The sequence below is a fragment of the Scomber scombrus genome, chromosome 3 (genome assembly GCF_963691925.1).
Source record: "Scomber scombrus chromosome 3, fScoSco1.1, whole genome shotgun sequence".
Lineage (NCBI taxonomy): Eukaryota > Metazoa > Chordata > Actinopteri > Scombriformes > Scombridae > Scomber > Scomber scombrus.
The window spans coordinates 20,910,627-20,936,102 of NC_084972.1; the positions used below are offsets into that span (position 1 = coordinate 20,910,627).

The following is a 25,476-nucleotide window of genomic DNA, read 5'->3' on the forward strand; positions in this document are numbered from 1 at the left end:
TAGTGTGCATGTCAGTGTTGGGTTTGTTTAGCCCAGTTTGGTTAGGTGACATAGTTAATAAAACACCACTTATGGTCTAAGTAGTGACTGGAAATGGAGAGGGTTTGCACGTCCCAGATTATACATATATTTTCCTAAACAGAAACAAAATAAGTACAGTATGTATTTCAGTCCTGTATTCAAGGCTACCTTATTACGTTGTGTTTAGGTGAACATTATGTCAGGTAAATAGAGAAGACATCCAGCTAAAGAAAATGCCTGGGGTGATCTGATAAGCGAGTAGCAAAACCATCTGGGCTCCATTCAGCTGGCAGCTGAGTTTTGTGCAGATAAGAGTGTTTCTTTGCCTGCTGTCTGTGTTATCTACCCTGGAGCCATCCCCATTACTGCCTTTGTCTCCATGCAGACCTGCAGCCTGTGTCCTTGTTGTTTGTGAAGCCACGCAGGAGAGACATTTTAAGAGAACACACGTTATGCAAAAGTGTGTTTTGGTGTTTTGAAAGGCAAAGCTTTACTTTATGATTCTCACTTTGATGCTGCAAAGTCTGCAAAAAACTACTGCAAACAACAGCATTCTGTCAGACAATATACAGGAACTTAGTTGAATCAATTAATACTATATCCTTAACATAAATATGTAAGTTCCATTAATTTCAAGTAGGTCTAAACACAATTTATATAATTTCAATTTTTCACTTCAGAACATATAAAAGGGGATTCTCCTGATTTGAAATATGATTTGAGTGGATGGTGAGACACAACTCATTAAATTATGTTTCTGAAGAAACATCATCAGCATACTAACAGACTTTTCAACATTCATTGTTTAAGAGATCTCTTTTTCGTTTGTTGTTGAAGAAAACATACATGATTGTCTTGTCTTTAATACATATTAAGATCAGTCACAGTTGTTTCTTCTTCATAATAATGAAAACAATGCTAACCACAACGAAAGTAAGTGTTAAATTCAGTCCCTACCCTCTCAGTTATGCATTTCATACATTATATCTGTAGCATTGCTTATCTGTATATAATAATATTAAACTATATTGCCCCTGTGAAAAAAACACTTTAATACTCAATAATAATTGTATTAAATTATTTATAATCATGTATTAATTGTATCAAATTACTGTGATGTTTTTTAATATGACTGAACATTTTTTATTCAACTTCATATTTTCCATTTATTGAATTTATAATCTGCAGCTGAGTTAACTTTTCTGAGTTTATCTTAGTTTGTTATGAGACAACTTTGAACTCTCAAACTTAATTTCAGTTAAGTCACAGCTTTAAGGCAGTAGGGGAACTAAAATGAACCAGCTTAATATGCTGCAAATACAGAATCAGCACACCTTTTCTGTTTGAAATAATCTGCGAGCATGTGCAGAATGAACCCATCTCCTTGAGCTCTGGTTTGTGACTTTATTCACAGAGCTGCTGCATGTCTAATAGTGGAGGTGTTTACTGTACACTATACCCTCATCCCACTGGAACAGTTAATCAGCTGACTTTAGCCTTGTGTTCACACCTGCTCTGTCCTCTGAGGTTAAAAGTGCATATAAATAAAGCCCTGCAGACTTTGATCACATCAATTTAACTTGTGCTTTAAACGAGCGTTGTGTATATGTACAAGGGTGATTTTCTGGAATCCATAAGCACGCAGCCCGTCTTGCTGCACGTAGGCTCCAATGCAGAGAGAGAGATGTGGGCTGTGCCTTTAAGGGCAAGTGTGCTAGGCGGAGTCAGAGCCTTTCTGTAGTGTGGTGGAGCCTATAAGACATTGCTCACTACAATACAAGACTTATCTAAAAGTGTCACATTATAGCCGGAGCGCCACCAACTCGTTGGCGTCCTTCCTGATGCAATAGATATTTGAAGATTTACGGACTCCAATCAAATCCCCCTTAAAAAGAAATTGAGGAGCTATATTTGACCAAAGAGGACTCAGGAGGAGTCAGTCAGCGGAGAAGTGCGAAGTTACATAGGTGAGTTGAGAAAGTAATTGTAAATGTGTGGTGTGGGCTTCTGTATGAACCCATGTCTCGCCTCTGTCACTGTTGTGTATGTTGGTGCCAGCACGACAGACACTGATTGATGTAACTTCAGGTCCTGTTGAGATCATCATCTGTGTTTTAGATCTTGTTTCTGCTTATGACGCATAAATCCATGTAGAGGAGCAAATTGCCTTTTAGCTGAAAGTTAAGAGGATTTAAAATGTTCAAACCATAAACTGGGAACACATTTGCCAACATTAACCAGGTTTTTTTTTCCCCCTTCCCTTTTATGTATGCATTTAACTTGCAAGGTCTGCCCATAATCTGCTTTGATTCATTTATTGAGGCTGCTAAATTTTAATCTTTTCTGATTACTCAAAAGGGAAATTACAGTTCATTCTGTATCATCATTACCTGTCCTGGCCAAAGAGCTGACTTGTGTGTTGTGGTGTGAGTCACCTGCCTGCTAGAGGGCTTTTAACCATTATTATCTCAGTCCGGTAAAGTGAGGGGGTGTGCGCGCTGTTTGCTTGCAGCACAGGTAGAGCGGGTATGGTTGCTTGGAAACCGCTGCAGGGGTGTCATGAACGGGGTGTGAACTCCTTCTTTCAAGGTCTGTGTGTGACTACTACTACAGCTATCAAGAGCAAAGCTATCTGCTGATGTTTCACATCACTGCTGACACAACCAGACCTCCTCATTTTTTTCCAGCACCCACGGGCCTTGTATTGTCCTCACACACTCTCAGCTGGAGCCTGTCCACCTATTGTATAAACACTGAAGTCAGACTTGTTTATAAAAAGAGCCACATTGCCTGGCCAAATAATCTGAATTAAGTGACTTAAAGAATTCCTCCTGAAGAGGGTTAATGCTTTGCATGACTACACATCATTTGTTTTAATCCTGTTGCCTGTAAATGCTCCTATGGTTAACTGCCAGGATGAACTGTCTTTGCACCTGTTGCAAGAGGAAGCACAAGCCCCCGGGGGTTCATTATCAAGGATCATGTTGCTTCCCGTCCACGCCGAACCGAATCGACGGCCCTGGGCAGGGGGATTGCATGCCTTGTTGGGCAGTTTGGCTCCGACTGATGCCCCAGGCTTCCTGTTGTTTTAGAGCTTTGTTTCTCACCAGCTGTCAGGGCAGCACATAAATATGGCTCATAGGAGACCAGGAGTGAGGGGTGGGGGGCCATGTTCTACTCATTCATCAGTACTGCATTATAAGGAGGACAACGTGACTCTGGGTGTGCACGCACCTCATTTGTGGTCTGCAGAAGAGTTGACCAACAGGGTTATGGATGCACCTGTTTTCCTGCATTCTGAAAAATCAGATTGATAGTGTTAAGACTACTGCTGGTGCACTGACGTTGTTAAAGGATTTGCTGCAACATGCATGGTTGGTGTCACAGTGAACTTAGACATACTCAGATACACTTGCTTTAAAGTATAAAGGTTCTCTGTACTTACACTTTCTACACTTTTTCTCCAGGGACTGTGACATACTGAACAGGTTAATCCAGTAAACTCGGATCACGTTTAGCCTGCGGTGTATTTCTGAACCCAGAAATATAGATTTGCTGCCAGGTTTCCTCCTCTGTGAATATTGTATACATTGTTTACGCAGCCCTGACACATACTTGACATGACACAAACATTCAGGTCATTTGACATGAGGAGTTCTTGCAACATCAGGTATATCTCTGGTAACAGGAGGAGCCCCTTCCTCTGCTGTTCAGGCCAAGTGAGATTGCAGCACTGAGGCACACTGTCAAGTTTTATAATATACTGTAAACTTATTAAAGTAGAGAAGTTTGTAGGAATAGAACTTTGAAAGTTGCTTAATTATTCAACACCTAAAACGGATATGTTAAAGTTATATAGACTCAGGTCATGGACTATAGAAACGCCAATGATTGTGAAAAGTAACTGTTGTGACTTGTATTGACTTGTATTGAAGTCAAATGAGTCCAAATTTAAGCACTTAATGATCTTACCATTTCCACATTATGAAATTAATACATAGCCAATGTGTCCACATCCAATCTTGCTTCATAAAAGGAGACTTGAAGAATAAACAAAACAAAACAAAAAATCTGTGTAATAAACCAACATTTCTGTTATTTGCTTTTCATCCTAATATCAGATACCCTATATCATTTTCTTTCTTTCTTTCCTGACTTCCCTTGAGTATGTTGTCTGTGCTTTCAAAGAGTTTTTTTTTTTAGTGTGCTACGACATGCTCTGTCTCTTCATCTGCTTTTGCTTTCAACCTTTTTTCACTGTCGTTCATGGCTGTGTTTTGGCTGTGTTACAGGTGCACCAGAGGTAGGGGCAGCCAGCCGGGGTGATCTGAGTGTTTCCTGGCTTTGATGCGACCCGAGTGTGCCTGGAGCATGTCCACAGTGGGCCTGACTGCCCAGGAGACATCTTTTCCCATAGAAAACCCCTTCCTGCGGGGCAGCCACTGTCATAGCATGGCTGGATCCAAATCATCCTGGAGCCATCGCCATGAGCTGGACAAGTAAGTGTTCAGGTGCCAGGATTAGCAATCCTTAAGGGGGAAGGGGTGATTTTTCAACACTGTATGGCATGCTGATGTTTTAAGGTTCAAGTCAGTCTGAGAATTCTTTTGCATTATGATGAAATGTTACGTAGCTTATTTAAACCTCTTTTACACATATTTTCTTTTTTCTTTGTTACAGTAACAGCTTCTACTTCAGTATGGACACTGCAAATGCAGACACGCACAGCTATCGTGCCCAGCAAAAGGGGCCACCTCCACCATCTCCAAGTTATGAGAGTAAGTGCATGATCTGTCATCTGCGCAGTGCATTTCTTCTGAAATACACGAGTGCTGCACTGCATGTATTATGCATTTGAATCATCTGCTACATACTGGATATAGTAAGTGGTTTTTCAGAAATATAGATAAAACTAAGAGTTCTATTCCAAATGTTCAATGGCAACTTGTAAATTCACATAAGAACATTTTTATGTCCTTTTCTACTGGATACAGTTAAATAGGAGTAGTAAATTGCCATAACCATTATAATTTAATACTATGCCATTAATGTGATGTTCTTTTTTTTTTTTTTTTTTAATTTTCTGTCAGGACATAAACACAGTCCCAGCACACAGAGATTACCTCCCAAGAAATCCCGGCCCTCCCATCTCTCCCTGTCCTGCAATGCTGAACCATCCACCCCGAGTCCTGTTGATGATGACCAGGTGGTCCCCTCATTCCAGAGGCTCTCAGTGTACGAGTGCAGCAGTCCACCACAGACACCAGGCAGATGCTCCAAGCCTCTACCTCCAATCCCTCCACAGACAGACATTTCCCCTGAGCAGGCAATGGACAATGAGGTAGAATTTTTCACAAGTTCAGACGATAGCTGCTGCCTTGTGTCTGATCAGTGTCCAAAATCATCACCTTTTCGATATGGAGTCCCAAGCCGAAGGAGCTTCAGGGACTGTGGGCAGATTAATTATGCTTACTATGACGGTCCTTTAGGACCGCAAAGCCAGATGCAGCCCCAACAGCAACACCAGGCACATCCTCCACAGGAAATGCGGGACCAGCACGAGCAGCAGCGACAGGAACTGTCAGTGGTCTGTCAGAGACAGCAGGATAAGGCTCAGAGGAGGCTACGGCGCTCTCACTCAGGCCCAGCTGGATCGTTTAACAAGCCCTCTATGCTGCGCCTCCCGTGCAACAAACGCCACACCCACAGTACGGATAAGCCAGAGGTGCCACCACCTATCCCTCCAAGACCAATCAAGACAGTAGACTACCGCCGCTGGTCAGCAGAGGTCTCGTCTGGGGCTTACAGTGATGACGACCGACCACCCAAGGTGCCTCCTAGGGATCCTTTGTCTAGAGGCAGTTCCCGTACCCCGAGCCCAAAGAGCCTCCCGACATACATCAATGGAGTGATGCCCCCCACCCAAAGCTTTGCACCAGATCCTAAGTATGTAAGTTGCCGGGGTTTACAGAGACAAAACAGTGAGGGCTCCCCCTGCATCCTTCCTGTAATGGAGAATGGCAAAAAGGCAAGCACCACACACTATTACCTTCTGCCTGAGAGACCGGCTTTCGTGGACTCACCTTGTGTGGAGAAATTTCTTCGGGTAATGGACAGTCCAGCGGCTCGCAACACAGATGTATCAAATTCAGACTGGGACTGCCACACCAGGAGGAAAGCACCTGTGGATCTAGTTTAAAAGGTTTTAGTTGAAGTAGCAGAGGACTCTACTGTACATGAGCAAAAACCACTTGACAAAATGGTGAAACTGGATGCTAACAAACCTCAAACTGCTGCTTTTACTATTTTTTTTAATTATCCCCTTATGTATTCTGAACACAAAGGGTATGTGCACACTGTATTGAGTTACTGGTAATGTTGGAATAGCTATCACAACCGAGATCCTTTGCTTAAAATTGTATCTCTGACATTAGATAGTGGGCAAAATTCAACATTGTAAAGTATATTTTTGATATGATTTTTATTTCGTGACATTCAATGTTGTGCCGTTTTTTTGCTGAAGATGCGGTACAATCAAGGTACAAGCGGGCCTTGAACCTCACATGCTCAGTGTTTTGTGTCTGGAAGTTTGAGTGTGTTCTGTGAGATACATTGGGGCTTTTTGATGCTGCTTTTGTGTCTCACAAGGGACAAAAGGTCAGTAATGTAACCATGCGTCACTTAATATATGAAGTATAAATACAAGGCAGACTAATTTTTTAACAATATGAAGGATGCTAGCACACAAATCTCCATTCTGTCTGCTATTTTGTGTGTGGGGACATGCTTTTTTTTTAGAGTACATGTCAACTCTTACATGGTCTCCCTGCTATGATGAAGTTTCAGTCTTACTCAGGCCAATATATCTGTGTAAAATTTGTGTCTCCCACATGTCACGGTACATTTTGTACTAAGAGGTGGATACATTACTGGTAGCTATGCATGTTTCCATTGGAATGTCTAGTGCAGCTTTTTTGGTGTAGTTGTCTGTGGATGAGTGTGTTTGTGCGTATGTAGGTGTGTTTATGCATATGTGAATTTGAACAGCAGACAGAAAATTTGTTCTGATGATACTATATAGAGTGAACAATTAGTAGAAAACTGTCAGCCATACTTGTTACTGTGCTCTGCTTGTTTGCAGCACTTGCTTTTGAGTACAGCTGTCTGAAGTGCACACATTCGATTGCTTTCTTTTCAATGTCCGGGTCTGTTTTGTTGCACAGAAATTGGCCTGTTGAACATAAGTGAATGTATGCTAGTCTTCAGTCAAACAGTTGGAGGAGCTCATTTTTCACTGCATGGAGCAAATTTGCCTCAACTGCTACCTCCCTTCATATGTATCCTATACCCGATTCAAATAAGGCAAAATCTAAATTTATAATCTACAAAAGATGATGTGACCTGACACATTTTTTTTTAAATTAAGTAACACTCAATTAAAAAACGGGTTTGGTTTAAGAGTTAAAAAGTAAATTCTAACCGGATATCCTTAAATAGATTTTAGATCACACAGATGTTAGGCTTTCCTGTTAATGCATTACAAAGACAGTGCAGGGTTATACCTACCTGACACAGACTTTCCTGTTCTGCTCATGCATTCCTGACTTACATGATTGCAGTGGGTGTGGTCTGAGAGACTTTGGCTGCTGGCAGCCAAGAAAAAATATGAATTTTATTGTTGTAGATTATTCAAGAAACATCAGGATGATATATTAAATGTAGCACATGTATTGAAGTATACCCTTGTTATCGAACACGGTGTTCAGTTTGGGGAAACAGATAACTGCTAAGGTCAAACGGTCATTGAAGTATACTTTTTCTCTCCCTCCTGCTCACAAACACTTGCCAACACAATGTTGCTTTGACTTAAACGTCTGAAAAAATGTTTACATCATACACTGATACTATTTAATCTTACGGTATTCATATGTCTTATTAGGAATAATAAAACTGAATGAACAAAAAATGAAAAAATAACTTCTCTGCTGTGGTGAAGACATGCACTGGGAGAGTACAGTATGCTGTGTACAGTATTTAACGATTCCATTTGTTGTTATGAATAGTTGTTAAGTATATAGTCTTCAAAAAGAAAGCAAAATAAAATGACTTATTTATGAGCCTGCTTCATTCTGTTTCTTGAGTCTGTCAGAGTGAACTCTCAACTCAGCTGCTTGGCCTGTTTTATCACCCACACACCCTCATGCTGTGCCTTATTGTGACTGGCCTCTATCCAGAGAAAGACGAGTCACATACAATGGTCGACTGACAGGCGCACAGTATATTGCCTTCCTCTTCCTGGTTATAACACCTTCTCCTCCTGCATGACAGCTTAGATGCTCTATGTTGGCCAGCTTTGTGCCCACAGGTTTTTAAGCACCTAACAATGTTACGCGTGTTTTTACTTTTGACTTGTGTCCATGTGGTTGGGCATAGAGCCGAAACCACACAGAGAATTAGAGGTAAAATAATCTCTACATAAGATGGAATTCACTGCAGTTACAATATCCACCATGTAGGTTTGCTGTGCTGATAGTAGCTGATTTTGTATTATCCTCTCAGTGGAACAAAAGGTGACAGTTTGAACATATAGGCCACCTGTAAATACTTTCACCTGGTTCACTCTTAGATGAGCTGCTAGGCGACAGCTTGGGTTGCAACTATGGCAACTAGACACATGCTGCTCAATTTAAAAGTAGTATGTCGGGGACGAGAAATATCAAGTCCCAAATGAAAAAATAAGACTAGTGGTGTTTGTTTTTGAATACATGATAAGAAAAACTGAATATTTTTGTTGCACCAAAAAGCATTGTTGTGCTGTAGGCCAGGACTTACACCTGTGACTTGACTCTTATCACCATTTTCATGACTCTTGACTTGACTTGTGAAACTTCTCTAACAATTGTGAACATTTGTTCACAAGTCAAGAAAGAGGGAACAGTCATTATGACTGTGTGATTATTTAGTCACTTTGTCTCCCATGGCTATATTTCCATCTTTGTTTCTTCTTAAAGCCACTATTACACATAAGCACCCCGTTTTACCTGAATGAGCCGTATTTTGTCTACACAACTTGAGTTTTAAATATTACTTGCCAATTGTATTTTGGCTCTATTTAGACATTGAAGTCAAGTTTTGTGGCTCAACAATATCCAGTATGTTTATGGTATCAGTTAATTAGATAAAAGTCCATGGCTGGCAGTGCTGATGGATTAACAGATGGAACAAACTCATTTTAATGATAAGAATTATTATGGTAATTATCATGATTGCATCATTAATTGCTATACAGCCTCTGCTGATTAGTCTGCAGCTGTCTGTGTGGAAGAGAGCAGAGTCTGTTTCTGTTTTCTTGTCTGCAGAAACATAAGTCTGCAGGATATCTGCATTGTACACACAGACACAGTGGTAGTTGGATTAATGTTTATAAAATAATAAGAATATAACCACAACCCTAAATAGATCAAGATAGACATAATAATAATGATGATAGCATAATACAGGAATCTTAAACCATCAAAACAGCCTCCTATATAGATTGCTGTATATTCTGTTACAAACATTCAGCTACACACACTTTTCACACCATATCTTGTTTCAAATCTAACATCTGCACAATCAACTATACAGTATACTGTACTTAAAAAGTATTTTCCTATAAAAAATGTGGCATGTGTGTACTTATTGTTTCATTATGCACATATGTGTTCCCACCAGTCACTTAAATGTAGGTAATTGATATTCAGAATGGAGCAGTTCATTTGTAAAATTATATCAGGTTCTGTCAGGATAATACCTAACAAATACTGTAATGAGCATCTGAGCTAGAGCTGAAATGGGTTAAAGATATCTAAAAGGCTCATTGCGAGAGAATGCTCAACATTTTAATGCATTTTCTGATTCTGCCTGAGAGTAATTAACTTTTCAAATGATATTAATCTTGTCATAAATGATTTAATTAAAGTAACTGAAACAAAGATACTATTCTTGCAATGATTTCTGAATGTTCTACTGGCTCATATCTTTCGGATTACAGCAAGAAAATGCATATCAGCCAGTATAGTTTGTATGTTCTCTCGTGTCTGATGAGACTTTTTCTGTGTATTCTGCTTCCTACTGTACCCTACATCTCAATACATGCCGCTTAATTGGGAAATAAAAAACACTGCAAACCAATGAGTTAATAAATCTCTTGTTATATGTAATTACTTGCTTTGATACAAGTATTTGCATTGACGTTGTGTTTTGGTGTATATTTTTATGTAATTTGCTGTGAGGGGTGGACAGAGTTGTGAATATTTAACTAAGACTGAAGTGCTGGCTGGTTAAATTGTATTCAGGTCAGAGTGTTTGTGTAGTAAATACAGGACTCCGAGTTTAGGTAAAGAAACCGATCAGTAGTGAGTCAACCACGAGGTGGAGACAAACAGCCATAGTTCAAATAAGAATACATTAATAAACGTTGTATTGCTGTTGTAGACCAGCAGCAGAAATGTGCATGACATTTTGAAGTGCAATGGCACTGTTCAAAGAAGATCTCACCAATGTTAGTATCACAACTAGTCAGACATTGGCAGGAACAATAATATTGGACTGATATTGTACTGATAACTGTTATTACATAATGCTGATAGTACACAGTCCTAGATCTACAACAGAGCAGCAGTAGTCATTGATTAAACCATGCAGCATTCTCCGATCATTCATTAAATATCACAGAATTTTGTATTAAACACGGGTTGGCCTCTAGCTGTCTCTCACTGCCTTTGTCTTCAAAACATTAAAATGAGAACATGTGCGCCATCTAGTGGAAAGATGTTATAATGATTCTGAGTGAAGTCCACAGAGAAACCAAAACTGCCACAACACTTACAATGTGGACAATTACACTGTCACAGAAACCACAGATTATGATTTTAAAAATCAAAACACTTCTCTAACACAGTCAAGTATTATTGACTGGCTACTGTATTGGATAGAATAAAATTAGACAGTTTAGGTTCTATATTGTGTCCACTCCATGCATGTATTTGATAAGTACAGACTATTGTATGTGTTATCGAGATTTTGCGTTTCAATTAGGCGGAGTCCAAATCAAATTGCTCCATGCCCAGGCTCAACATCAAAGGACAGGGTCACAGTTTTTCAAGTCAAAATCCACAGCCCTCCCTCTGTGAAAAAATATATTAAAAAGTTTATCTGAAGCTGATATGAAGCTTTAGTCATCCAGATTAGTCAAATAAAGTAGATATCATTCAATGTTAGTCTTTTTAGTGTCCCTCTTTTTGTTATTATACTTCCACTGCAGCTCAACAGGGAAACACTGTCTAGGGAAACACAAAGAGGGAATTTGATGCTAAAATGATTGTAAATGTGGTAGATATCCACCTGATATGACTAACTCTGCTGAAGCTTCATATGAGCTTCAGATAAACTTGTATTTATAAAATGTATTTTGCACAAAATGACAGTCAGGACACAATGTGGATTTTGGCACCCAATCACTTACCATAAATTGAAAGCACATTTGAAAATGATTTTGACAGTCAGTAGACTGTGTTACAGTGTTCATTTGGGCACCTGACTATTGTTTTAAGAGAAAGACTTGAAAAATATTGAATTTATCCTTTAATAAAAACTACACTCATCTAAGCTACTTCAAAATTCTAGTCTTACTGTATTTTACTCCATTGCATTTAAGTGAATTCATGGCATTTTCTCATGTTCTCCATTTAAAAAAATATATTGTGCACTCCTGGGGAATGTTGATGTAAAATTCTTGCAGCAAAAGACACAAAATCAAAAATGTACTTAATGTAATATCACCATTATTGTATGTACAAATCATAGTTAATAACAACATCCAGACTGATATGTAATTTTCTCAATTACATGCATGAAAAACACAGCCTTCATCTAGGGTTGATGTTCCAAACGTCTGGTCGTTTTTTTGTGACCTAGTGAAACACAAGAAGGACAGCATATTAATATAAACATTTAAACTATAATATTTAATTTACCTGTTCTTGTACTCTAAAGTCTAGCCAATTGTTTTGGTACTGTATGTAATGACAGAATAAGATTACCTGCAATCGGGGGTCAACATTTTCTAGATGTGGCCTAAAACCCCCTGATGTGCAAGTTCCTGCAAATCCCAAGTTGTGATCTCCTGCACAAAATGATATGATAATTTTAAAACTGTGTACAGTATGTCCTTACTCTGAATTTAACATAATTGAAAAGATTGGTGATTACTGAAAAACAGGTATACCTATACCTGAGAAGTCAAAGAAATCTTCTTCAAAAGCAGACAGTCTTCTGTTATAGGAGTCCTCCGTTTTCCTAAAATAAAGACAGCATCATCAATTTCACATGACAATGTTTGTAGCTTTACAGGCTACAAGGAACATTCATTTGTCTATACCAGTCAAATGTCTGGACACACTTTCCCATTCATTTAAATGAGAAAGTGTGTCAAACCCTTTGACAGGTACTTTAGAGATACGCATTTTGGGCATCAAAACCCACCAAATGCCGATATTCCTTTTTTTGACAACGACAGCAATGACGATGATAATCAAGAGCAGGAGTACAGCTGCCAGTGATCCAAACAGTGCTCCATAGAAACCTGGACCCCAGTGGAAGAGGTCACAATGTGGGCCATAAAACTGCTTCAGGCTGGACTTGGAGCACCTGTGTCAAAAAGCCACAAAAGTGAAGAATGTTAAGAAAATTATTATTATGAACAAATATATTACATGTATTTTAAGTTCTTTGCAATCAAAATAAAATAAAATACTGATATTTTGGCTTACCTGCAAATGGGCCCTGTGTAAATGTTATTAAGACATTCTCCATGTTGATGACAGTAATTAGAGATTCTTTGGCACGGTCCAACACACCGCCACTGACCATTACTAATCTCAGCAGTGTAATTAGCAAACTGACTGCAGTTAACAAAAGGCTTCAGGTCTGTGATATCTGATTGATGAAACAAAGTTATTATATGAGTGTTGTAACACAAACAGAAATTTTGTCAAATTGAACACTCAAATAAGCAATATGTGAAATACATATCAGAGTTAACATATAGTACACTTACTTTTAATGTACGGTGACTGGAAGTTGAGTCCATTTAACTTTACTTTGGCATTACTAAAGGCCTGAGAAATCTTATTGAGGTTATTTGTGTCATTCAAGATGTTGGCCAACACCCCATCTAGCTCAGTGTTGACAAACTGGATTTGCGTTTCATTGTTCAGATAGACGTACTCCGCTATGCTCTCTGCTACAACACTTCCTTGTCTACAATAGAAAAATATAAATAAATTACCAAATGAAAACAATTTGTGCTTGAATAAAAAGTAATCATGCAAATAATTCTATCAGTAAAAATTACCTACGTTAAATTTTTGATTTCTACTTTTTTAAAGGCTTGAGGATCCGCTTCTTTGCACAGGGCTTCAAGCTGGCAATGATGACACATGACAGATGTAACATTTGTTATTATGCCCAGTAAATAATTTTTAGTTATTAGTAATATGACAAGATACATACTCACTAAGTGAGATCATTTAATCACTTATTATAAAGTCATGCAAAAACTTAAACAATTCTCTACCTCCTTTTTTAATTTGTTGGTGAAGTTTACTGACTGATGTGAGTTTAAATTATAAAAAGCATCTTCAAATGGTATGTTGATTCTCAACGTAACATTTGCCTGTCGAGTTGGTAATTTCCCAGTATCTGAAAGAGTAAGATGATACCCTCATATTAACATTGCTTAACATATTGTTAAAAACGTACCTTCGCATTCAAAAAATATTTTCAACTAAAAGAATAACTTGGAAGACTCTAGTAGGGAACAAAAAATCTCACCAATATTAGCAGATGTTGTGTTCCCTCCAAAAGAACAGAAGTCTCCATAGACTGACTCTTGACAGTGGCAATAACATCTGCCCAGTGTCCCATTGAATTTACACTGTCCTCCGTTACAGTGACAGTCCTCATCTCTGCACTGAGGAGTTGTAGATATTGCTGTTCCAATGACATTGGCATTTGACAGAGTGGTAATTGTAGATGTTGTAATTGTGTTTGAGCTGATGATTTCTGCTGATGTCAAAGCCTTTGAAGTTAGTGTAGACGGTGAAGATGTTTGTGGACTGCTACTTGTTTTTCGATTAGTTGTTGCTTCACTTGTGGGTGCAGCAGTACGTTTTGTCAAAGGTATTGTGTTTGATGAGACTAAAGCAGGTGTATGACTTGTGGCTGTAGAATTTGAATGTGTCACCGCATTAGTTGTCTGTTTGGTGTGCTTTGAAGCCGTGGAAAGTGATGAAGTGAACTTAGTTGGCAGATGTGACTCTGTGGATGAAGTAGTTGTAAGAGGCGTAAAAAGTGCTGGTTGGGTTGTCAACGGGTTGGTAATTGGAGGGCGTGTTGTTGTAGTTTTAGTAACTGCAATTGTGGTTAGGGTTGAGGTTGACAACATTGATTCAGTGGGTGTCATCATTGTCACAGATGTAGACTCTGACACCAGATTTGTTGGCGTGGTTTCAGATTTGTGTCCAGGGGATGCTTGACTGAAATGAGAAGTTAAAGGAGGGAGTGCGGACGGTGAACTGGATGAAACCTCTGAGTTTGTGGAGCTAGTGACAGTTCCTGTGGAATGATCATTGTTTGTAGATTTAGTTACTTCATTTGTGTTTAGGGTTGAGGTTGATGCCATTGATTCAGTGGTTCCTGTGGGTGTCATCATTGTCACAGATGTAGACTCTGGCTCTGTGGTTGAGGAATCTATTGTTGTAGATGATTCCTGGCTTATTAGTGGGAGCTGAGTTGTATCCACATTTGTTGGCGTTGATTCAGATTTGTGTACAGGGGATGTTTGACTGAAATCAGCAGTTAAAAGTTGGAGTGTGGAAGATGAACTGGGTGAAACCTCTGAATTTGTCGAGCCAGTGATAATTCCTGTGGACTGATCATTGTTTGTAGTTTTAGTTACTTCATTTGTCTTTAGGGTTGAGGTTGATGCCATTGATTCAGTGGTTCCGGTGGGTGTCATCATTGTCACAGATGTAGACTCTGGCTCTGTGGTTGAGGACATTATTGTTGTATATGATTCCTGACTTGTTAATGGAATCTGAGTTGTATCCACATCTGATGGCGTTGTTTCAGATTTGTGTCCAGGAGATGTTTGACTGAAATGAGTAGTTAAAGGTGGGAGTGTGGAGGATGAACTGGATGAAGCGTCTGAATTTGACGAGCCAGTGATAGTTCCTGTGGAATGATCATTGTTTGTGGATTTAGTTACTTCATTTGTGTTTAGGGTTGAGGTTGATGCCATTGATTCAGTGGTTCCTGTGGGTGTCATCATTGTCACAGATGTAGACTCTGGCTCTGTGGTTGAGGAATCTATTGTTGTAGATGATTCCTGGCTTATTAGTGGGAGCTGAGTTGTATCCACATTTGTTGGCGTTGATTCAGATTTGTGTACAGGGGATGTTTGACTGAAATCAGCAGTTAAAAGTTGGAGTGTGGAAGATGAACTGGGTGAAACCTCTGAATTTGTCGAGCCAGTGATAATTCCTGTGGACTGATCATTGTTTGTAGTTTTAGTTACTTCATTTGTCTTTAGGGTTGAGGTTGATGCCATTGATTCAGTGGTTCCGGTGGGTGTCATCATTGTCACAGATGTAGACTCTGGCTCTGTGGTTGAGGACATTATTGTTGTATATGATTCCTGACTTGTTAATGGAATCTGAGTTGTATCCACATCTGATGGCGTTGTTTCAGATTTGTGTCCAGGAGATGTTTGACTGAAATGAGCAGTTAAAGGTGGGAGTGTGGAAAATGAACTGGATGAAACCTCTGAATTTGTCGAGCCAGTGATAGTTCCTGTGGACTGATCATTGTTTGTAGTTTTAGTTACTTCATTTGTCTTTAGGGTTGAGGTTGATGCCATTGATTCAGTGGTTCCGGTGGGTGTCATCATTGTCACAGATGTAGACTCTGGCTCTGTGGTTGAGGACATTATTGTTGTAGATGATTTCTGACTTGTTAATGGAATCTGAGTTGTATCCACATCTGATGGCGTTGTTTCAGATTTGTGTCCAGGAGATGTTTGACTGAAATGAGTAGTTAAAGGTGGGAGTGTGGAGGATGAACTGGATGAAGCGTCTGAATTTGACGAGCCAGTGATAGTTCCTGTGGAATGATCATTGTTTGTGGATTTAGTTACTTCATTTGTGTTTAGGGTTGAGGTTGATGCCATTGATTCAGTGGTTCCTGTGGGTGTCATCATTGTCACAGATGTGGACTCTGGCTCTGTGGTTGAGGAATCTATTGTTGTAGATGATTCCTGGCTTATTAGTGGGAGCTGAGTTGTATCCACATTTGATGGCGTTGATTCAGATTTGTGTACAGGGGATGTTTGACTGAAATCAGCAGTTAAAAGTTGGAGTGTGGAAGATGAACTGGGTGAAACCTCTGAATTTGTCGAGCCAGTGATAATTCCTGTGGACTGATCATTGTTTGTAGTTTTAGTTACTTCATTTGTCTTTAGGGTTGAGGTTGATGCCATTGATTCAGTGGTTCCGGTGGGTGTCATCATTGTCACAGATGTAGACTCTGGCTCTGTGGTTGAGGACATTATTGTTGTATATGATTCCTGACTTGTTAATGGAATCTGAGTTGTATCCACATCTGATGGCGTTGTTTCAGATTTGTGTCCAGGAGATGTTTGACTGAAATGAGCAGTTAAAGGTGGGAGTGTGGAAAATGAACTGGATGAAACCTCTGAATTTGTCGAGCCAGTGATAGTTCCTGTGGACTGATCATTGTCTGTAGTTTTAGTTACTTCATTTGTCTTTAGGGTTGAGGTTGATGCCATTGATTCAGTGGTTCCGGTGGGTGTCATCATTGTCACAGATGTAGACTCTGGCTCTGTGGTTGAGGACATTATTGTTGTAGATGATTTCTGACTTGTTAATGGAATCTGAGTTGTATCCACATCTGATGGCGTTGTTTCAGATTTGTGTCCAGGAGATGTTTGACTGAAATGAGTAGTTAAAGGTGGGAGTGTGGAGGATGAACTGGATGAAGCGTCTGAATTTGACGAGCCAGTGATAGTTCCTGTGGAATGATCATTGTTTGTAGTTTTAGTTACTTCATTTGTCTTTAGAGTTGAGGTTGATGCCATTGATTCAGTGGTTCCTGTAGGTGTCCTCATAGTCACAGATGTAAACTCTGGCTCTGTGATTGAGGACATTATTGTTGTAGATGATTCCTGACTTGTTAGTGGAATCTGAGTTGTATCCACATCTGTTGACGTTGTTTCAGATTTGTGTCCAGGAGATGTTTGACTGAAATGAGTGGTTAAAGGTGGGAGTGTGGACAGTGAACTGGATGAAACCTCTGAATTTGTCGAGCCAGTGATAATTCCTGTGGACTGATCATTGTTTGTAGTTTTAGTTACTTCATTTGTCTTTAGGGTTGAGGTTGGTGCCATTGATTCAGTGGTTCCGGTGGGTGTCAACATTGTCACAGATGTAGACTCTGGCTCTGTGGTTGAGGACATTATTGTTGTATATGATTCCTGACTTGTTAATAGAATCTGAGTTGTATCCACATCTGCTGGCGTTGTTTCAGATTTGTGTCCAGGAGATGTTTGACTGAAATGAGCAGTTAAAGGTGGGAGTGTGGAAGATGAACTGGATGAAACCTCTGAATTTGTCGAGCCAGTGATAGTTCCTGTGGAATGATCATTGTTTGTAGTTTTAGTTACTTCATTTGTCTTTAGGGTTGAGGTTGATGCCATTGATTCAGTGGTTCCTGTGGGTGTCCTCATTGTCACAGATGTAGACTCTGGCTCTGTGGTTGAAGACATTATTGTTGTAGATGATTCATGACTTATTAGTGGAATCTGAGTTGTATCCACATCTGTTGGCGTTGTTTCAGATTTGTGTACAGGGGATGTTTGACTGAAATCAGCAGTTAAAAGTTGGAGTGTGGAAGATGAACTGGGTGAAACCTCTGAATTTGTCGAGCCAGTGATAATTCCTGTGGACTGATCATTGTTTGTAGTTTTAGTTACTTCATTTGTCTTTAGGGTTGAGGTTGATGCCATTGATTCAGTGGTTCCGGTGGGTGTCATCATTGTCACAGATGTAGACTCTGGCTCTGTGGTTGAGGACATTATTGTTGTATATGATTCCTGACTTGTTAATGGAATCTGAGTTGTATCCACATCTGATGGCGTTGTTTCAGATTTGTGTCCAGGAGATGTTTGACTGAAATGAGCAGTTAAAGGTGGGAGTGTGGAAAATGAACTGGATGAAACCTCTGAATTTGTCGAGCCAGTGATAGTTCCTGTGGACTGATCATTGTTTGTAGTTTTAGTTACTTCATTTGTGTTTAGGGTTGAGGTTGATGCCATTGATTCAGTGGTTCCGGTGGGTGTCATCATTGTCACAGATGTAGACTCTGGCTCTGTGGTTGAGGACATTATTGTTGTAGATGATTTCTGACTTGTTAATGGAATCTGAGTTGTATCCACATCTGATGGCGTTGTTTCAGATTTGTGTCCAGGAGATGTTTGACTGAAATGAGTAGTTAAAGGTGGGAGTGTGGAGGATGAACTGGATGAAGCGTCTGAATTTGACGAGCCAGTGATAGTTCCTGTGGAATGATCATTGTTTGTAGTTTTAGTTACTTCATTTGTCTTTAGAGTTGAGGTTGATGCCATTGATTCAGTGGTTCCTGTAGGTGTCCTCATAGTCACAGATGTAAACTCTGGCTCTGTGATTGAGGACATTATTGTTGTAGATGATTCCTGACTTGTTAGTGGAATCTGAGTTGTATCCACATCTGATGGCGTTGTTTCAGATTTGTGTCCAGGAGATGTTTGACTGAAATGAGTAGTTAAAGGTGGGAGTGTGGAGGATGAACTGGATGAAGCGTGTGAATTTGACGAGCCAGTGATAGTTCCTGTGGAATGATCATTGTTTGTAGTTTTAGTTACTTCATTTGTCTTTAGAGTTGAGGTTGATGCCATTGATTCAGTGGTTCCTGTAGGTGTCCTCATAGTCACAGATGTAAACTCTGGCTCTGTGATTGAGGACATTATTGTTGTAGATGATTCCTGACTTGTTAGTGGAATCTGAGTTGTATCCACATCTGTTGGCGTTGTTTCAGATTTGTGTCCAGGAGATGTTTGACTGAAATGAGTGGTTAAAGGTGGGAGTGTGGAAGATGAACTGGATGAAACCTCTGAATTTGTCGAGCCAGTGATAGTTCCTGTGGAATGATCATTGTTTGTAGTTTTAGTTACTTCATTTGTCTTTAGGGTTGAGGTTGATGCCATTGATTCAGTGGTTCCTGTGGGTGTCCTCATTGTCACAGATGTAGACTCTGGCTCTGTGGTTGAAGACATTATTGTTGTAGATGATTCATGACTTATTAGTGGAATCTGAGTTGTATCCACATCTGTTGGCGTTGTTTCAGATTTGTGTCCAGGAGATGTTTGACTGAAATGAGTGGTTAAAGGTTTGAGTGTGGACGGTGAACTGAATGAAACCTCTGAATTAGTCGAGCCAGTGATAGTTCCTGTGGACTGATCATTGTTTGTAGTTTTAGTTACTTCATTTGTCTTTAGGGTTGAGGTTGATGCCATTGATTCAGTGGTTCCGGTGGGTGTCATCATTGTCACAGATGTAGACTCTGGCTCTGTGGTTGAGGACATTATTGTTGTAGATGATTCCTGACTTGTTAATGGAATCTGAGTTGTATCCACATCTGATGGCGTTGTTTCAGATTTGTGTCCAGGAGATGTTTGACTGAAATGAGTAGTTAAAGGTGGGAGTGTGGAGGATGAACTGGATGAAGCGTCTGAATTTGACAATCCAGTGATAGTTCCTGTGGAATGATCATTGTTTGTAGTTTTAGTTACTTCATTTGTGTTTAGGGTTGAGGTTGATGCCATTGATTCAGTGGTTCCTGTGGGTGTCATCATAGTCACAGATGTAGACTCTGGCTCTGTGGTTGAAGACACTATTGTTGTAGTTGATTCCTGACTTTTTAGTGGAATCTGAGTTGTAACCACATCTGATGGCGTTGTTTCAGATTTGTGTCCAGGAGATGTTTGACTGAAATGTGTGGTTAAAGGTGGGAGTGCGGACGGTGAAGTGGATGAAACTCTTGAATTTGTGGAGCTAGTGATAGTTCCTGTAGAATGATCATCATTTGTGGCATTTGTGTTTAGGGTTGAGGTTGATACCATCGATTCAGTGCTTCCTGTGGGTTTCATCATTGTTACAGATGTAGACTCTGGCTCTGTGGTTGAGGACATTGTTGTTGTAGATGAATCCTTGCTTGTTAGTGGGAGCTGAGTTGTATCCACATCTATTGGCGTTGTTTCAGATTTGTGTACATGGGATGTTTGAGTGAAAGGAGTAGTTAAAGGTGGGAGTCTGGGCGATGAACTGGATGAAACCTCTGAATTTGTTGAGCCAGTGATAGTTCCTGTGGAATGATCATTGTTTGTAGTTTGAGTTACTTCATTTGTGTTTAGAGTTGAGGTTGATGACATTGATTCAGTGGTTCCTGTGGATGTCATCATTGTCACAGATGTAGACTCTGGCTCTGTGGTTGAGGACATTGTTGTTGTAGATGAATCCTTGATTGCTAGTGGGAGCTGAGTTGTATCCACATCCATTGGCGTTGTTTCAGATTTGTGTACAGGGGATGTTTGACTGAAAGGAGTAGTTAAAGGTGGGAGTGTGGGGGATGAATTGGTTGAAGCGTCTGAATTTGTCGAGCCAGTGATAGTTCCTGTGGAACGATCATTGTTTGTAATTTGAGTTACTTCATTTGTCTTTAGGGTTGAGGTTGATGTCATTGACTCAGTGATTCCTGTGGGTGTCATCATTGTCACAGATGTAGACTCTGGCTCTGTGGTCGAGGACATTATTGTTGTAGATGAATCCTGGCTTGTTAGTGGGAGCTGAGTTGTATCCACATTTGTTGGCGTTGTTTCTGATTTGTGTCCAGGAGATGTTTTACTGAAATGAGTAGTTAAAGGTAGGAGTGTGGAGGATGAACTGGATGAAACCTCTGTATTTGTTGAGCCAGTAATAGTTCCTGTGGAATGATCATTGTTTGTAGTTTTAGAAAGTTCATTTGTGGTTAGGGTAGAGGTTGACACCTTAGATTCAGTGGTTCCTGTGGATGTCATCATTGTCACAGATGTAGACTCTGGCTCTGTGGTTGAGGACATTATTGTTGTATATGAATCCTGGCTTGTTAGTGGGAGCTGAGTTGTATCCACATTTGTTGGCGTTGTTTCAGATTTGTGTCCAGGAGATGTTTGACTGAAATGAGTGGTTAAAGGTGGGAGTGCGGACGGTGAACTGGATGAAACCTCTGAATTTGTGGAGCTAGTGATAGTTCCTGTAGAATGATCATCGTTTGTAGCATTTGTGGTTAGGGTTGAGGTTGATACCATCGATTCAGTGGTTCCTGTGGGTGTCATCATTGTCACAGATGTAGACTTTGGCTCTGTGGTTGAGGACATTATTGTTGTAGAGGACACCGGACTGCTTTGCGGAAACTGAGTTGTGTTCATGTGAGTGGTTACTGGAAGGAATGTGGTGGGGGAACTTCTTGATACCTCAGTACCTGTCTGGATATCGGTAGTTGTTATGAAATGATCAGTGTTGGTAGACTCAGCAACTTCAGGTGTGGTGAGTATTAAAGTTGACACTATTGATTCAATGGTTCCTGTAGTTAAAGCTGTTGTGAAAGATGAAGATTCTTGCTCTGTGGATGATGATGTTGTAGAAGTGTCCTGGCAGATTGGCCCCTTGTGAATGTCATTAATACATTTCCCATGTTGATGACAATAATCAGGTTTTGTTTGGCAAGGTCCAAAACACTGCCATTGTCCATCAATAGTCTCAGCAGTGTAATAAGCAAACTGACTGCAGTTAACAAATGGCTCCAAGTCTGTGACATCTGATTGATTAAAAGAGAGATATTAAATATTTTGTATGACAACATTCACTCAAAAAAAAGTATTGCGAAATGTTGAAAGAAGAGTGATTAACTGTGCAAATCAGCAATATATAAAACATAAAATGAAAGTTGATTTGTAATGCACTTACTTTTAATGTAAGGTGGCTGGAAGTTGAGTACATTTAACTGTACTTTGGCATCACCAAAGGCCTGAGAAATCTTATTGAGGTTATTTGTGTCATTCAAGATGTTGGTCAACACCCCATCTAGCTCAGTGTTGACAAACTGGATTTGCGTTTCATTGTTCAGATAGACGTACTCCGCTATGCTCTCAGCAATAACACTTCCTTGTCTACAATAGAAAAATATAAATAAATTACCAAATGAAAACAATTTGTGCTTGAATAAAAAGTAATCATGCAAAGAATTATCAGTAAAAAAATACCTACGTTAAATTTTTGATTTCTACTTTTTTAAAGGCTTGAGGATCCGCTTCTTTGCACAGGGCTTCAAGCTGGAAATGATGACACATGACAGATGTAACATTTGTTATTATTGCCCAGTAAATAATTCTTAGTTATTAGTTATACGAAAGGATAAATACTCTGAAGTGAGATCACTTATTGTGCAAAATTCAATAACTCATGCAAAAACTTAAAAAATTCTCTACCTCCTTTTTTAATTTGTTGGTGAAGGTTACTGACTGATGTGAGTTTAAATTATAAAAAGCATCTTCAAATGGTATGTTGATTCTCAATGTAACATTTGCCTGTCGAGTTGGTAATTTCCCAGTATCTGAAAGAGAAAGATAATACCCTCATATTAACATTGCTTAACCTTAACATATTGTTAAAAACAGACAACGTACCTTTGCATTCAAAAATTATTTTCATCTAATAGAATATCTTGGAAAACACTAGTAGGGAACAAAAAATCTCACCAATATTAGCAGATGTCGTGTTCCCTCCAAAAGAACAGGAGTCTCCATAGACTGACTCTTGACAGTGGCAATAACATCTGCCCAGTGTCCCACTGAATATACACTCTCCTCCGTTACAGTGACAGTCCTCATCTCTGCACTGAGGAATTGTAGATATTGCTGTTCCAGTGACATTGGCATTTGACAGGGTGGTAATTGTAGATGTTGTAATTGTGTTTGAGCTGATGATTTCTGCTGATGTCAAAGCCTTTGAAGTTAGTGTAGACGGTGAAGATGTTTGTGGACTGCTACTTGCTTTTCTATTAGTTGTTGCTTCACTTGTGGGTGCAGCAGTACGTTTTGTCAAAGGTATTGTGTTAGATGAGACTATAGAAGGTGCATGACTTGTGGCTGTAGAATTTGAATGTGTAACCGCATTAGTTGTCTGTTTGGTGTGCTTTGAAGCCGTGGAAAGTGATGAGGTGAACTTAGTTGGCAGATGTGACTCTGTGGATGAAGTAGTTGTAAAAGGTGTAGAAAGTGCCTGTTGGGTTGTCAACGAGTTGGTAATTGGAGGGCGTGTAGTTGTAGTTTTAGTAACTTCAATTGTGGTTAGGGTTGAGGTTAACGCCATTGATTCAGTGGTTCCTGTGGGTGTCATCATTTTCACAGATGTAGACTCTGATTCTGTGGTTGAGGACATTATTGTTGTAGATGATTCCTGACTTGTTAGTGGAATCTGAGTTGTATCCACAAATGATGGCGTTATTTCAGATTTGTGTCCAGGAGATGTTTGACTGAAATGAGTAGTTAAAGGTGGGAGTGTGGAGGATGAACTGGATGAAACCTCTGAATTTGTGGAGCTAGTGATAGTTCCTGTAGAATGATCATCGTTTGTAGCATTTGTGGTTAGGGTTGAGGTTGATACTATCGATCCAGTGGTTCCTGTGGATGTCATCATTGTCACAGATGTAGACTCTGGCTCTGTGGTTGAGGACATTGTTGTTGTAGATGAATTCTTGCTTGTTAGTGGGAGCTGAGTTGTATCCACATCTATTGGCGTTGTTTCAGATTTGTGTACATGGGATGTTTGACTGAAAGGAGAAGTTAAAGGTGGGAGTGTGGACGATGAACTGGATGAAATCTCTGAATTTGTTGAGCCAGTGATAGTTCCTGTGGAATGATCATTGTTTGTAGTTTTAGTTACTTCATTTGTGTTTAGGGTTGAGGTTGATACCATTGATTCAGTGGTTCCTGTGGGTGTCATCATTGTCACAGATGTAGACTCTGGCTCTGTGGTTGAGGACATTATTGTTGTAGATGAACCCTGGCTTGTTAGTGGGAGCTGAGTTGTATCCACATTTGTTGGCGTTGTTTCTGATTTGTGTCCAGGAGATGTTTGAGATTTTAAAGGTGGGAGTGTGGTGGATGAAGCGTCTGAATTTGACGAGCCAGTAATAGTTCCTGTGGAATAATCATTGATTGTAGTTTTAGTTACTTCATTTGTGTTTAGGGTTGAGGTTGATATCATCGATTCAGTGGTTCCTGTAGGTGTCATCATTGTCACAGATGTAGATTCTGGCTCTGTGGTTGAGGACATTATTGTTGTAGATGAATCCTGGCTTGTTAGTGGGAGCTGAGTTGTATCCACATTTGTTGGCGTTGTTTCAAATTTGAGTCCATGAGATGTTTTACTGAAATGAGTAGTTAAAGGTAGGAGTGTGGAGGATGAACTGGATGAAACCTCTGAATTTGTAGATGAATCCTTGCTTGTTAGTGGGAGCTGAGTTGTATCCACATCTATAGGCGTTGTTTCAGATTTGTGTCCAGGGGATGTTTGACTGAAAGGAGTAGTTAAAGGTGGAACTGCGGATGGTGAACTGGATGAAACCTCTGAATTTGTGGAGCTATCGATAGTTCCTGTAGAATGATCATCGTTTGTAGCATTTGTGGTTAGGGTTGAAGTTGATGCCATTGATTCAGTGGTTCCTGTGGGTGTCATCATTGTCACAGATGTAGACTCTGGCTCTGTGGTTGAGGACATTATTGTTGTAGATGATTCCTGACTTGTTAGTGGGAGCTGAGTTGTATCCACATTTGTTGGCGTTGTTTCAGATTTGTGTCCAGGAGATGTTTGACTGAAAGGAGTAGTTAAAGGTGGAACTGCGTATGGTGAACTGGATGAAACCTCTGAATTTGTGGAGCTATTGATAGTTCCTGTAGAATGATCATCGTTTGTAGCATTTGTGGTTAGGGTTGAGGTTGATACCATCGATTGAGTGGTTCCTGTGGGTGTCATCATTGTCACAGATGTAGACTCTGGCTCTGTGGTTGAGGACATTATTGTTGTAGATGATTCCTGGCCTGTTAGTGGGAGCTGACTTGTATCCACATTTGTTGGCGCTGTTTCAGATTTGTGTCCAGGAGATGTTTGACTGAAATGAGTGGTTAAAGGTGGGAGTGCGTACGGTGAACTCGATGAAACCCCTGAATTTGTCGAGTTGGTGATAGTTCCTGTAAAATGATCA

General features: G+C 39.8%; 3 protein-coding genes across 4 annotated transcripts; 1 reads left to right on the forward strand and 2 right to left on the reverse strand.

The window, feature by feature from the left end:
• Nucleotides 1-1,827: 1,827 nt before the first annotated feature.
• Nucleotides 1,828-8,138, forward strand: errfi1a (ERBB receptor feedback inhibitor 1a). Of its 2 annotated transcripts, XM_062416085.1 has the most exons (4): nt 1,828-1,988; nt 4,314-4,520; nt 4,702-4,799; nt 5,112-8,138. In XM_062416085.1, exons 2-4 carry the CDS (start codon nt 4,369-4,371, stop codon nt 6,218-6,220), a joined length of 1,359 nt encoding a protein of 452 aa, XP_062272069.1. In that variant the 5' UTR covers nt 1,828-1,988; nt 4,314-4,368; the 3' UTR covers nt 6,221-8,138. The 2 variants fall into 2 exon arrangements, with proteins under 2 accessions (XP_062272069.1, XP_062272070.1); XM_062416086.1 differs by lacking the exons at nt 1,828-1,988; nt 4,314-4,520 and having other exon boundaries at nt 4,763-4,903.
• A 4,076-nt stretch (nt 8,139-12,214) lies between these two features.
• Nucleotides 12,215-20,731, reverse strand: LOC134006256 (mucin-3A). The gene is made up of 8 exons (XM_062445347.1): nt 20,642-20,731; nt 13,897-14,035; nt 13,640-13,764; nt 13,422-13,486; nt 13,121-13,323; nt 12,834-12,999; nt 12,547-12,711; nt 12,215-12,360 (listed from the first exon to the last, which is right to left on the reverse strand). Exons 1-8 carry the CDS (start codon nt 20,729-20,731, stop codon nt 12,270-12,272), a joined length of 1,044 nt encoding a protein of 347 aa, XP_062301331.1. The 3' UTR covers nt 12,215-12,269.
• Nucleotides 20,732-20,918: 187 nt separating this feature from the next.
• Nucleotides 20,919-24,883, reverse strand: LOC134006268 (uncharacterized). Its single transcript, XM_062445357.1, has 9 exons — nt 24,840-24,883; nt 24,225-24,412; nt 23,877-23,984; nt 22,970-23,128; nt 22,700-22,824; nt 22,479-22,543; nt 22,179-22,381; nt 21,834-22,029; nt 20,919-21,051 (listed from the first exon to the last, which is right to left on the reverse strand). Exons 1-9 carry the CDS (start codon nt 24,881-24,883, stop codon nt 20,919-20,921), a joined length of 1,221 nt encoding a protein of 406 aa, XP_062301341.1.
• Between the last annotated feature and the right edge of the window lie 593 nt (nt 24,884-25,476).

Bases quoted from the DNA above. Each gene is read 5' to 3' on its own strand.
- errfi1a (XM_062416085.1), top strand. From the start codon at position 4,369: ATGCGACCCGAGTGTGCCTGGAGCATGTCCACAGTGGGCCTGACTGCC. The intron at 4,521-4,701 runs GTAAGTGTTCAG...TCTTTGTTACAG, and splicing joins CATCGCCATGAGCTGGACAA to TAACAGCTTCTACTTCAGTA. The intron at 4,800-5,111 runs GTAAGTGCATGA...ATTTTCTGTCAG, and splicing joins ACCATCTCCAAGTTATGAGA to GACATAAACACAGTCCCAGC.
- LOC134006268 (XM_062445357.1), bottom strand. From the start codon at position 24,883: ATGATCATTCTACAGGAACTATCGATAGCTCCACAAATTCAGAG. The intron at 22,544-22,699 runs GTAGAGAATTTT...CATCATTTCCAG, and splicing joins CCAACAAATTAAAAAAGGAG to CTTGAAGCCCTGTGCAAAGA. The intron at 22,030-22,178 runs GTAAGTGCATTA...TTAATCAATCAG, and splicing joins CCAGCCACCTTACATTAAAA to ATGTCACAGACTTGGAGCCA.
- LOC134006256 (XM_062445347.1), bottom strand. From the start codon at position 20,731: ATGGATGTGGATACAACTCAGCTCCCACTAGCAATCAAGGATTCATCT. The intron at 14,036-20,641 runs GTGACAATGATG...ACAACTCCTCAG, and splicing joins CAGAGCCAGAGTCTACATCT to TGCAGAGATGAGGACTGTCA. The intron at 13,765-13,896 runs GTGAGATTTTTT...TTACTCTTTCAG, and splicing joins CACAACATCTGCTAATATTG to ATACTGGGAAATTACCAACT.